At 36.5% G+C, this 12,686-nt stretch overlaps 1 protein-coding gene across 5 annotated transcripts; it reads left to right on the forward strand.

The window, feature by feature from the left end:
• The first annotated feature begins 3,073 nt into the window (after positions 1-3,073).
• On the forward strand, positions 3,074-10,801 carry LOC120004856 (kinesin-like protein NACK2). Of its 5 annotated transcripts, XM_038854183.1 has the most exons (17): positions 3,100-3,280; positions 3,350-3,389; positions 3,573-3,659; positions 3,815-4,064; positions 4,212-4,301; positions 4,395-4,495; positions 4,884-4,997; positions 5,101-5,182; positions 5,700-5,767; positions 6,366-6,425; positions 6,512-6,636; positions 6,901-7,099; positions 7,571-7,708; positions 8,340-8,429; positions 8,509-9,429; positions 9,945-10,249; positions 10,349-10,801. In XM_038854183.1, the coding sequence occupies exons 4-17, from the start codon at positions 3,836-3,838 to the stop codon at positions 10,677-10,679; spliced, it is 2,853 nt and encodes a 950-aa protein (XP_038710111.1). In that variant the 5' UTR covers positions 3,100-3,280; positions 3,350-3,389; positions 3,573-3,659; positions 3,815-3,835; the 3' UTR covers positions 10,680-10,801. The 5 variants fall into 5 exon arrangements, with proteins under 5 accessions (XP_038710112.1, XP_038710111.1, XP_038710109.1 ...); XM_038854184.1 differs by lacking the exons at positions 3,100-3,280; positions 3,573-3,659 and adding an exon at positions 3,074-3,093; XM_038854181.1 differs by having other exon boundaries at positions 3,100-3,389.
• The last annotated feature ends 1,885 nt before the right edge of the window (positions 10,802-12,686 follow it).

The following is a 12,686-nucleotide window of genomic DNA, read 5'->3' on the forward strand; positions in this document are numbered from 1 at the left end:
TTGTTAATTAGTGCGTGCCAGACTGCCAGTGACTTCTCGTGCACTCCAAGCGTACCCCTCATTCGAGCGATCTCCATTAATTAATAATTATGCTATTCTTCTTTGATTTTCTGTTGTGGAAATTGGACTTTTCAACTCGTTATTGGTGCGTTGTGATTATCTCTTGCTGACGTATTTATACACTTGGGGGCATATGAATCATATGATATGAGACCCTCTAGACCCACTGTGGGCCCGTACTCGAACCTTTATTATATACACAGGCATATAAACAATAATTTATGATCAGTTTCTGATTAATTTAACTTCGACCGTCCATTATTGACCAATCGATTTGATTATTCAAGTTATTTTCTAACAGCCTAAACAGAAACTCTACGGGGTAGATATCCAAATTTAGTGGGCTACCCCTTAACCTGTCTTTGTGTATGTTGATTATGTATTAGTCGTTGGTGATCTATAATTTTAAATAAAAACCAAGAAGACAAGATGCTGTTCTAATTCTTGTCTCAATAATTTTAGGATGCACTATGTACTAGCAATTTTATCGTAAAATACAAAAGTTGATTTGGATTGATGTACGTATATTAGGGGTGTGTCGCTTCATTTATGAGGGCAAATGCAATGGTGAATTGGTATTGGGCCAACAAAGATGTTGTCTTTTGCTGATGCGGCTGTATTGTAAAATGTATTTTGCTTATGTGGCTGTATTGGGATAAGTGTTTTGCTGATGTGGATGTATTGATATTTGATGTTTTGGTGTAGTTTTGTTGTGGATAATATGGAGGAATGGAATGTTGTTGGGTTGGGTGGAAAGAGAAAGTGTGTGGGAAGAAAAAGTGGATAGAAATTTGTGTTTTACTGATGTGGCTGTATTAGAATACGTGTTTGACTTGACTTTTTGTGTAATAGAGGTGGGACCGGGCCAACAAAAATGTTGGCCCAGTAAGTTGTTTCTCATTGCATTTGCCCTGATGCAACCTAATAAGTAGGTCTTAGTTTGCTACATGATGAAGTGACCGATACCATCACAAATTCCTTTCAATAACAAAGATTTTGACTTTGTCTCGTGTTTAATTTGGTGGCTAGTCTCTCGGGCATTCTTGTTTCCTTCTTTTACCAAATTAGTCGACTTGGATTTAGTGAAACCCTTCAACAATTTCAATTACAGTTGACACAATGATTAAGAGTTAAATTGTAGAGGTGTAATTTAGAGGGTTAATACCACTTTTGGTCACTGAAAGATTTTGGATTTTTCAATTTGATCACCCAAAGTTCAAACGTTACAACTTAGTAATTGAATATTCGTATTTGTTCCAAACTGGTAACTCGGGTAGATTTTGGCCATCTCGGACAGTCAACACATCTAAGTGGCATTAAAAATCAATTTCAAATATTTTTTTTTGCTGATGTGGTTTGCAAACAGCCACCTCTACTTACACCTAATCAAATGTTTTAAACAAAAAGACTATAATAGAGAGAGAAAAAACTCTCGATTTTGAACAGACTTCGACGGAGCTGCAGAAATCTTCAATTCGTCATTTGAGTGGAAGAACTCTCGATTTCGAACAAATCAGAACTGGTTCAATTTGTGGGGTCATTCTCGAGTCAGAGTTTACGGGAAACGTTAAACTCCAACGCATATCAGAACCATTCAATACCAGTTTCGACTGGGTCAGTATAAGGAAGGTGAACCCATAATCAAAGAGAATCGCATCATACCCAAAACAAAGAGCATCACAACATACAGGTATAACAAAATCGCAAAACAAAGAGAATCACAAACAGATCTATTTGAGACATCGTCAACAAAGAGAATCGTAAAACAATAATCGCAAAACTTCATGTCCAATACTACTTCCGATGCCATATCCAAAATTTTCTTTGACTGACCTTTATGCCCACCGGATCCAACCCTTCTCCTCTTTGGAGTAGTTAACTCGTGGCTTCCCTATGAGAGAAAAACAAGAAAAGGAAAACTAAATTAGTAGATCTACCACTTTAAATAGTAGAAGGGTTGGATCTGGTTTCAGGAAAGATCTTCCATGGGAAGGAGAAGGGCCGGATCTGTATAAGATTTTTTTGTTTATTTTTATATAAGTTCTTTTTATTGTTTTTATAAGATTTTTTTTATTTATTCTTAAACTAATTATATTTATAATTTATTCTTATTTATTTTTATTCCACATCACTAGTAAAAATTGATTTTATTAATTCTATATGCCACGTAAGCAATTTTACTGCCCAAATATTAGAAAATCTGCCCCAGTTACTAAGATGAAACAAATTTGAACTTTAGATTACCAACTTGAAACATTTGAACTTTGGGTGACCAAATTGAAAAATCCAAAATCCTTCGGTGACCAAAAGTGGTATTAACCCGTAATTTAGAGGTCGTACGTTTGAATCGTAAAAACAATTTTGGGAAGGCTTCGTACATCTTGTTGTTCCCGACCTCACCCATTACAAAAATATTGTGCATGGAGATGTTTACCTACCTTGAACAATTTCAATTCAAGAAAGTGAATATTAGTGGTATTTAGCTTCCAAAGTTCCAATAGCAATTTTATCATTTGGGCCCTTTTGTTTGGTCACTAAGAAATGTAATCATTTTCACTTGAGGTCACTAGGCCTTAAATTTGCTCTCTCTTTAAACAAAAGGTGTTGGGCTCACCGTACACTCTCGTGAAGGCCCATTTGAAAGAAAAGAGTATTATGGGCCTAAATCCAATAGCGATTTTATCATTGGCTTATGGGCCTGATTTCAATGTCGGCGAACCCAATATTTATCGTCTACATCTGTAACATCTCATTACAAATTTATTTGGGCTACGGTAATGGGCTAATAATCAATAATGGCCCTTAATGGGGTTATTTTTAATTGTCCACACGTCACACGTGATATGACTGACACCTGTATGATAAAAAATGTCTTCGTGAATCGTGCGAACATATGTGTCCATACACGTGTACAGGTCACTAGGGGGACCCATCTGTTCCGTTCAAAGACTTGGGAGTTAGGAGACACCGCAATTCAAATACAGGATTGTTGTCAGGTGCGCGCACTGGACGAAAAGAATTAAAGAAACACAGGTAGCCGTTAACTCTCTCTCTCTTTCTCTATGCTTCAACCTGACGAATATTCTTTATCGCTATCGTTTTGACGGAAAGAATTTTAGAACCCTAATTGATCCTCACACGATTTCTGGTGACTGCTTGGTCTTCGTCTCTTGCTGCATTCTCCGGTGGTCTTGAAGAACTCACTCGCTTCTCTTCCTCGGTCTGGTTTTAACTCAAACTCGAAGATTCGATTTGTCCTTTTTAGTTTAATTTTTCGCGTTCTTTTCAGTTGCTGGCTCTGGCTCTCTCTCCTGAATCTGCCACGCCAGGTTAGTTTTGTTGGATTTTGAATAAATATAAAAAAGGAAAGAAAGACTCTAGTCCAGATTGTGTGATCTGATAAATTTTCTTTCCATTTTTGAAGCTTCTTGCGTACTTTTTTGTAAGATTTTCGCAGTGTGTTCTTAATTGGAAATCCAAAACTTACTGTTAGTTTGTGTACCATGTGCTAGGGTTTCTCTACAAAACAAAAAAAAAGGGGGGGGATTTAAAACGAAGAAGGCAGGGATAATAAATGTCTTGATTTAGCTGCCAAATTGGTATGTGAAACAAAAGTTTGCCAACAAACATTGATTTTGGTTATGATGATTGAATGATGTCCTGTTAGATTTGATTCCTTTTTTGCGTGCTACATTAGATTTACGAATGGAGAGTTTTACATAACAGTATGAAATTTTCCACTCTTGGATGCCAGGGAATAGCTGGTCTAGAAAGGATGGTTGGGAACCCAGCCACACCCATATCTAAGATGCAGAGGACTCTGTCATCCACTCCAGGAGGTACAAAGGTCAGTGAAGAGAAGATACTAGTCACTGTGCGTGTCAGGCCATTAAGCCGGAGAGAACAAGCATTGTATGATCTTATAGCTTGGGACTCCCCAGATGACCAAACTATTATTTTCAAGAATCCCAATCAGGAGCGCCTGGCAGCTGCATATACCTTTGGTAAGTGTTCATGAATTGTTGTACTGTCAGCCTCTCTAAGATCAACTAACGATGCAGTCAAATGGATGAGTACTTATTTAACAATACATGCATCATGGAGTTTTCTTTAGGAAAGTATTGTTGTTCATTTTCACTTACATGTGACAGATAAAGTTTTTGACTCAATATCTTCGACTCAAAAAGTTTATGAAGAAGGGGCTAAGGATGTTGCTCTTTCGGCCCTTATGGGAATCAACGGTGAAATATTTCCTTACAGTTTCTTTCCCGAACACAACTATTTGTTTGTGGGGAATTTCCGAGTGATACTTATATCCCTCCTTATTCTTGCAGCAACAATCTTTGCATATGGACAGACTAGCAGCGGTAAGACATTTACCATGAGAGGGATCACTGAAAATGCTATAAAAGATATCTATGAGCACATTCAAAAAGTAAGTCCTCCATTCTTGTTTATCCTATCGCTTGACTTGATATTGCTCAGATTGCCTTTGGATGATGGAAAAATATGTTATGAGAATAGAAATTAGGAAGCAATTGTTTTTGAACTAAGGATAAGGATAAAGGACTTGTACCCATCCGCAGGACCATGTTGCCAATACGATCTGAAGTAGCATATAAATCATTGATAATTATTTGGGTACTCATCCAATTAGAACTTTTAAGGGCAGCTGTCATGCTCAAAAAAATTTCTTCATTTTTTAATTTTAATTTAGAATGGTGATGGTACATACTCTTCTCTTAATAATTACCCTACAAAATTAAGGTTGTGCTTCATTAGATGAAAAGTAAGCCTCATTTTTTGATAATTTAATTTTACAGACCCATGAGAGAGAATTTGTATTGAAGTTTTCTGCTTTGGAGATCTATAATGAGACTGTTGTAGACCTTTTGAATCGTGAATCTAGTTCACTCCGGCTTTTGGACGACCCTGAGGTATGTAAAGGAAGCTATAATTATACAAGGAGACTTTTTTAAAAAAAAATTTATTTAATACTGCAAAAACTAACACTTTTTTTTTCTTCTTTTGGTGACACAGAGAGGAACCATTGTGGAAAAGTTGGTTGAGGAAGTTGTCAAGGACAGCCAGCACCTCAGGCATTTAATTGGTATTTGTGAAGGTAATTTTGTGATTCATTTTAGTTATGATTTCATGTTAGCAGCCTTTTTGGCTCCCCCTAGACCCCATAGTGGTGGGCGCCTTCTTCATTTGGTTGACTAATTTTAATTTATAAGCTGAGTACACTTTGAACCTCACGAATGAAATTTTATATTCTAGGCATTTGGTTATTCTTCCCCTTTCCAGAAAATATTGCATCTACCAGTATTTACTTGTCTATTAGTGATTCTAATGGTCATTTAGCTACCTTCTCCTATTCGGTTGTGGTAATTTACTACCAGTAATCACCATCATCAATCAAAGCTTCTGTTTCAAACAATGTTGGGTTAGCTACATGAAAAATTAGTGAAGCTAATGGTCATTACCACAGCTTTTGTTTCAAACAATGTTGGGGTTGGCTACATGAAAAATTAGTGAGAAATGAGAAGTTTGTGAGAACCTCTGTACAATAAAGAAAACTGGCTATTGTGTCATCTTAAATGTTTTTTGTGTGACTATTCACCAAGATTCTTCTGCAGCTCAAAGACAAGTAGGAGAAACTTCTCTAAATGATAAAAGCTCAAGATCACATCAGATAATCCGACTGGTAAGCCTAATTGATATTTAGGATTTTTTACATGTTGGTGCTTCCTTTGCATCAAGCTTTTCAGGAACTGGAGTTTGTAGCTTCTATGGTAACTTTTGCCATCACCTGTTTACTTTGTGATAACATAGAAACAGGTGTTTATTTATTTAAGTCCCATTTGGATATGTGGTGACCCGTTTAGTTGCTTGAAATTCTACCACTCCTTGCCAATGCCGTCAATCGATTTATTCATAATCATTTTATTATTTTTTCCTCCTTAATTGGAGACTTTCCCTAGATTAAAGGGCACTCGTGGTGCTCAATTATTCCTTGGAAGTCCATTTTTCGTAAAACTACCGTTTCTTTATAAGGCGCATTTTCTATGTAACTTTTTTTGATACTGGTACAGTTATTTCTATATCCACGTCTCTCTGGTATTTTTTTTAATGTGTATGTGGCTGTGGTCTTTTTTCGTATCACAGGAGATAGCCTTATATGCTTGGCCAGCAAGACAGCTTGTTTTTTTTCCTTTGTATTATAATGATGTCCTATTTATCTCCTTTAAATGTCCATTCATGAAACTAACGTCTTACGTTGAAAATCATTCTTTTCATCACAGACTATTCAGAGTAGTCTCCGGGAAAATACAGGGTGTTTGAAATCGTTTTTAGCAAGTTTGGTATGTCTACAAGTTCTCTTCACACTTTAGGATAATTGACAATATGCAGCAGGTTTGTTTACCTATGTTTCCCCGGGATATTGCAGAATCTTGTGGACCTTGCTGGAAGTGAACGTGCATCTCAAACAAACGCAGATGGTACGAGATTGAAGGAAGGCAGCCATATAAATCGTAGCTTGTTAACACTTACAACAGTTATTAGAAAACTAAGGTTAGTAGTTGATGAAGTCTGAATGACCATGGCAAAGCATGCACTGAAATTTTTGAAACTTAAACAATCTCCAGTAAGCTTTTTTACTCTAATTGCATTTGCTTAGAGGAAAAAGAATTGTGTGATCCATTGAATAGCTTTTATTATGCCATCAGGCAGTAATGCTGCATGGAAAAAGTTTTATGTCTACCTTCAAAATGGGTATATGAAAGAGATAGAATTAGCTTTATGGGATTCTATAACTTACCCTGTCAACATGTGTAGTGGTGGAAAAAGGAGCAGTCACATTCCGTACAGAGATTCCAAACTTACAAGAATATTACAGACCTCACTTGGTGGTAACGCGCGAACAGCAATTATATGTACTATGAGTCCAGCATTAAGTCATGTGGAGCAAACGAAGAATACGCTGTCATTTGCAACCAGTGCAAAGGAAGTTACAAACAGTGCACGAGTGAACATGGTAGGATAATTAAGAAATTTACTTCCCTAATGAGAATTTATTTTTGTGAAAGTTGATGGCTGTTTATTGATGGCACTTACCAAGAGCTTCCACACCCTTCTCTTTTTAAAATATAGTAGGAGTTTCTGTTGCCATTACAACTTGCTTAAAGTTTTATGCATTGATCAACTGCAATAGCAATTTGTCTCTTCCTCTTATATGGGATGAGTTCTTTGGTGATGTACAAGTGTACAACCACTGTCTCAATGGATCACATGATTAACGAGCAAAATACATACTGATTTCCATTGAACTTCAGAACCCAGAAGTTATTTCCATTGAGCTTTTTAAATATGCCCTTACTGATACATTAATACATTTGCACCTACCTCTATAAAATATTTGTGATGACCATGATGGTATATTGGTATCCAGCATGCAAAGAACATGAGCCCTTGAAGATATGCTAATGACATTATTGGTCTGTGTCAGGTTGTGGCCGACAAGACTTTAGTCAAGCATTTGCAAAAGGAGGTGGCCAGACTTGAAGCAGAGCTACGAAGTCCAGAACCTTCTTCATCATCATGTCTAAGGTCTTTACTAACCGAAAAGGACTTGAAAATTCAGCAGGTATTCACATATCATATAACTCACAAGTAATGAATATAAGAAATCCTTCATCGTTAATGTTGACAAGTTATGAAAATTGTAGAGTATACGCCCTTCCAGCTATTCAGAAAGTATCTTTTGTTCATGTCCTGCTTGTGTTATCAAGAATTATCTATATTCCATGCCCCCAAGTTATAAGTTTCTCTAACAACTTTTAATGTCCTAAAAAATCCCTCCATTCTACATTAGTGAGCAAAATTTTCTGGAACTATGGTTTAAGCAAGAGCACCTAAACGATATATAATAGGAGACCTCTATAGAGAAAGCTCAGTATGTTATATTGTCCATTATGCATATATGCTGGTAGCTATTTTAAGTTCCGCTATTTTTTTGGTATTACAAAATGTAGTTAAGGATCTTAATGATTGAGAGTGCTAGGTTCAAAACCATCACTGGCCCCCACTGAAGCTTAAGCATGCAATAACCATTTAGCTCATGCATTAGCTCTTTGGGTTAAAGACATGAAAAACATTACTTACAATTTTCACTACATCCTTTTGTCTCTTGCTTTATATGGATACAATTTGAAAGATCAGGTTTATCTTGCTGTCTTATCATGTAATTTGGAAAGTAGATAACCCCTAATTTGCAGATGGAGAAGGAAATAAATGAGCTGAAGCGCCAGAGAGACCTTGCAGAAGCTCAACTTGAACAAGAAAGGAAAGGGTACAAGGAGCAGAAGGTACTTTAATGATAACTGCTGCATATCTTTCCTTTTCAAATGTTTTTTTCCATTAACTTGTGTCTGCATACACTTTCAGGTGTTAAACCAATCAGGGCCTTCCCACCAAGTAGTTAGGTGTCTTTCTTTTCCATTCGAGGATGAATCAGTTTTGGGTACAAGTACTGCCGAAACTGGGCAAAGGAATGCTGTTGGAAGGCAGGTGATTTTGAGGCAGTCAGTTACCTCTGCAGATCCATCCATGCTTGTTCATGAAATTCGTAAGCTTGAGCAGCACCAAAGACAGCTAGGGGAGGAAGCAAACCGAGCACTTGAAGTACTTCACAAGGAGATTTCTTCTCACAGACTGGGAAGCCAAGGGGCTGCTTTAACCATAGCAAAGCTGATGTCTGAAATTAAGGACATGCAAGTGGTTTGCTCTATTCCTGAAGAGGTGGTAGTTGGAGACAAGGCCAACTTGAAGGAAGAACTCACTCGATTGAACTCTCAAGAAAGTACCATTGCATCTTTAGAAAGAAAGCTTGATAATGTTCAAAAATCAATTGACGTATTGGTTGGTTCCTTTTCTGGAAGCGAAGAAACTCCAGAGTTTAAGACCCAAGTGAAGAAGAAGAAGAAAAAAATACTTCCTTTTGCATTGAGCAGCAACGCTAACATGCAAAATATTATTTGGTCCCCATGCTCACCTCTGCCCCCATCTCAGAACAGAACGGATAATGAAATTGAGAACAGGGTGCCTGATAATAATGTTACAGCGTCTAGTGGCAACACAATGTCCAGGCCTTGTGCCACTACTCCACCAAAGAGTGATAGGAATAGCGTCTCATCAAGGGAGGGAACTCCAGCTTCGCAACAACCAAATTCAATTGATGTAAAGAAAATGCAGAGGATGTTCAAGAATGCTGCCGAGGAGAACATACGGAGCATCAGAACTTATGTTACCGAGTTAAAGGAACGAGTAGCAAAGCTGCAATACCAAAAGCAGCTTCTGGTTTGCCAGGTAAGTTACTACTATTTATTTTCACGCTTTTGTTAACTGTTTGTTCGTGATTTCTATCTCTGTGCCACTTATCATAGATATTAGTCTGGTAGTATTTTCAGAATCGTCTGTGCTGCCAGTGCTGGGATATTAAGGACTGATGCACATGCATGATCCATGTGGCTTCATGTTAGTTTTGGAAACTGTGAACACAATACATTAATCATGTCCTTTTGAAACTCTGGTGTCTTCAGCCTGCATAACAATTGTTCCTTCACTCCGATATTCTGATAGTTTCGGGTGCTTGGATAACTATTCTTTCTCCTTCAGATTAATCCGTGGCATAGATATTAACTGTAGATTGTTACGCATACCAATTTAATATACGTCTTACTGAACAATTATTGGGACCATTAGTCATAAATTCTGCGGTTAATATTATTATTATTTTGCACTTCGAGAAGGTTACTGCTCAAGCATTGCTCACTGTTACCTTCACCTCAAAACGTGAATTTTTAATCCTTATCCTGTATCAGGTACTGGAGATGGAAGCTAACGAGACAGCAAACGACGAGATGGATGTTAGCCATCAATCTTCCATGCCATGGCACTTAGTTTTTGAGGATCAGAGGAAACAAATTATTATGCTATGGCATTTGTGCCATGTATCAATTATACATCGTACACAATTTTATTTGTTATTTAGAGGAGATCCCGCTGATCAGATATACATGGAAGTTGAACTCAGAAGGTTGACTTGGTTAGAACAACATCTGGCAGAGCTTGGAAATGCAAGCCCAGCTCTCCTAGGCGATGATCCGGCAAACTCTGTGTCATCGAGGTATCTGAGAATTTTATATAGCCTTCAAATCTTTTTTATTAACCTACAGACCGAGTTATGATCAACCCCTGACCACTTGTTACTTGTCATTGATTGCAGCATCAAGGCTCTTAAACAAGAGAGGGAATACTTGGCAAAGAGAGTGAGCTCAAAACTAACAGCAGAGGAAAGAGAGATGCTTTATGCAAAATGGGAAATCCCACCAGTTGGCAAGCAGAGAAGATTGCAACTGCTGAACAAATTGTGGACTGACCCACTTAACATGCAGAATGTAGAGGAGAGTGCTGCAATCGTGGCGAAGCTCGTAGGATTTTGTGAATCTGGGGAGCATGTTAGCAAGGAGATGTTTGAGCTGAACTTTGTTAACCCTTGTGATAAGAAAACATGGATGGGATGGAACTTGATCTCAAATCTCGTACATTATCTATAAGTAAGAAACTTTGCAGTTCCACTTCTACTTATTCTATGACAATAATCCATGAGACCATGAGCATATTTTGACAGCAACATGTCTACAGTAATAAAACCAGTAGCATATGCAGCAGTAAGTTATAAGGTGGTCTTTTACACTTGCCTCAGATTATTGTTTGTAATTTAACTGCAGATTTACATTCTCATAATTTATTTTTCCACCCCCAACAAAATTAAATAAAGTAACTTATTATATTACATCAAAGTAGATTGACGAGTGGGTATATTTAATTTATGCTGCAAGTTGTTTACAATACGGAGTGACCAATTCGTTTGCCAAAAAATCAAATATTGTTCATAACTAATAATGTGTAACACAACATTGTACTTAGAAGCAATTAAGTGACTCATATCTTCCATTGACATCCAGGTCTCAAGCGGTGTTGGTTTATCTGTTTAAAAAAATATCAATGAGCTATGAATACAAAATGCATGCTCATAACCACCAAATAGGTCAACATACTCGCCCCAAAATATTCTCAACTCACCAATCAAGTCTTGTCGAATGTTGGCCCATGCATTATTGTCGTACCCTAATAACCCAACAAATCCATAATTTTCATCTGCTTTTACATTTGTCACAGACAAAATATAAGGCTGTAAAATTTGCGGAAACTGAGTAATGTATGAATGTTACTGCAAAATTACCCGATGCATCCTATTATGTTCAATGTTTTAGATATATGTATGATTCAACAAAAGAATTGGTCACTCTGTACAATGAACAACTTACAACATATATGAAACGTACCCGCCAATCTATTTTGATGTGATATAATAAGTTACTTTATTTAATTGTTGGGCTAGAAAAACCAATTATGAAAATGTGAATCTGTAGTCAAATCGCACGCAAGTAAAAAGAATTAAATATTAAATCAAACATAAAAAAATAGAAACTAATTTTTGGGGGTGGAATTACTAGAAGGGGGTGAGGATACCACTTCTCATCTTGTTTTATAGCTAACTAATCAGATTATTGTAAAATATTATCTGAATATTTTATTATCATCCTTTTCTAACAGATTTGTAACATCTACACTTGACAAAGTCTAAACTCTGGGAAAGGAAATAGTAATAAGAAAGAGGAAAGTCTTAGATCCAGTGCGGAATTGGTTAAAATTAGAATTTTGCAAAATTTATGGTGTTTCTACTTTCTTGGCTGTATATGAGAACCAGCTGCTTTCCCCAAAACTATGGGTTTTTTTTTTTTTTCTTTTCATGGGCCTCAAATACGAGGTTCAATTACAGAGGGATGTATATGAAAGAAAAAGCTCAATTAAAGAGGGATGGATATGAAAGAAAAAGCTCATTCACAAAATATTTTTTAATTCTTTTCAAAACACATGACTGATTTGATCGTTGGATAACCCTTCCAACCGACCGACCGAAGAATCTTTATCATCTTCTATGAGCTTTGCAAGATAGTTGGTGACCCTCAATATCAAATCATTGATTGTAGAAAATTTCTCCCACAGTTGTGGTATCTAAAGCCACCATCTTTTGTACGTATAAATATACATATACCTACACATACGAGGTTGAATTAAAGAGAGATGTATATGTAAGATTCATGGTCCAACACAAGTTTTGCACGAAAATCATTGAACAATTTATGTAATTTGTTGTTGTATTATTTATTACTTTCTCCGTCCCATTTCTATAATCCATTATATCATTTTTGGAAGTCCCAAATAATAGTTCACTTACTTTAAACTAAGTTATTGTTTTACTATTACACCCTTATTTAATACACTTTTTTCTCACCACAATTTTCTAAATTCTACTTTTTCAAAAAATTATTAAATGCTTGTATGGAAAACTAAAAAGTCACATTAATTGTTTTCTTTCTACTATACAAGAGTAAGAGTTGGAGTTGGAGACAAATACTCTTCAGGTGAGAGAACATCTTCAGTAGGATATTGATTTAAATCAATAAGGTAGGAGTTGATCGAAATTGCTCATCATC

The sequence above is a fragment of the Tripterygium wilfordii genome, chromosome 9 (genome assembly GCF_013401445.1).
Source record: "Tripterygium wilfordii isolate XIE 37 chromosome 9, ASM1340144v1, whole genome shotgun sequence".
Taxonomy (NCBI): domain Eukaryota; kingdom Viridiplantae; phylum Streptophyta; class Magnoliopsida; order Celastrales; family Celastraceae; genus Tripterygium; species Tripterygium wilfordii.

Coding starts and splice junctions, on each gene's coding strand:
- LOC120004856 (XM_038854184.1), top strand. CDS start 3,836: ATGGTTGGGAACCCAGCCACACCCATATCTAAGATGCAGAGGACTCTG. Junction 4,302..4,394: donor GGCCCTTATGGGAATCAACG/GTGAAATATTTC, acceptor TTATTCTTGCAG/CAACAATCTTTGCATATGGA. Junction 7,709..8,339: donor AGGACTTGAAAATTCAGCAG/GTATTCACATAT, acceptor CCTAATTTGCAG/ATGGAGAAGGAAATAAATGA.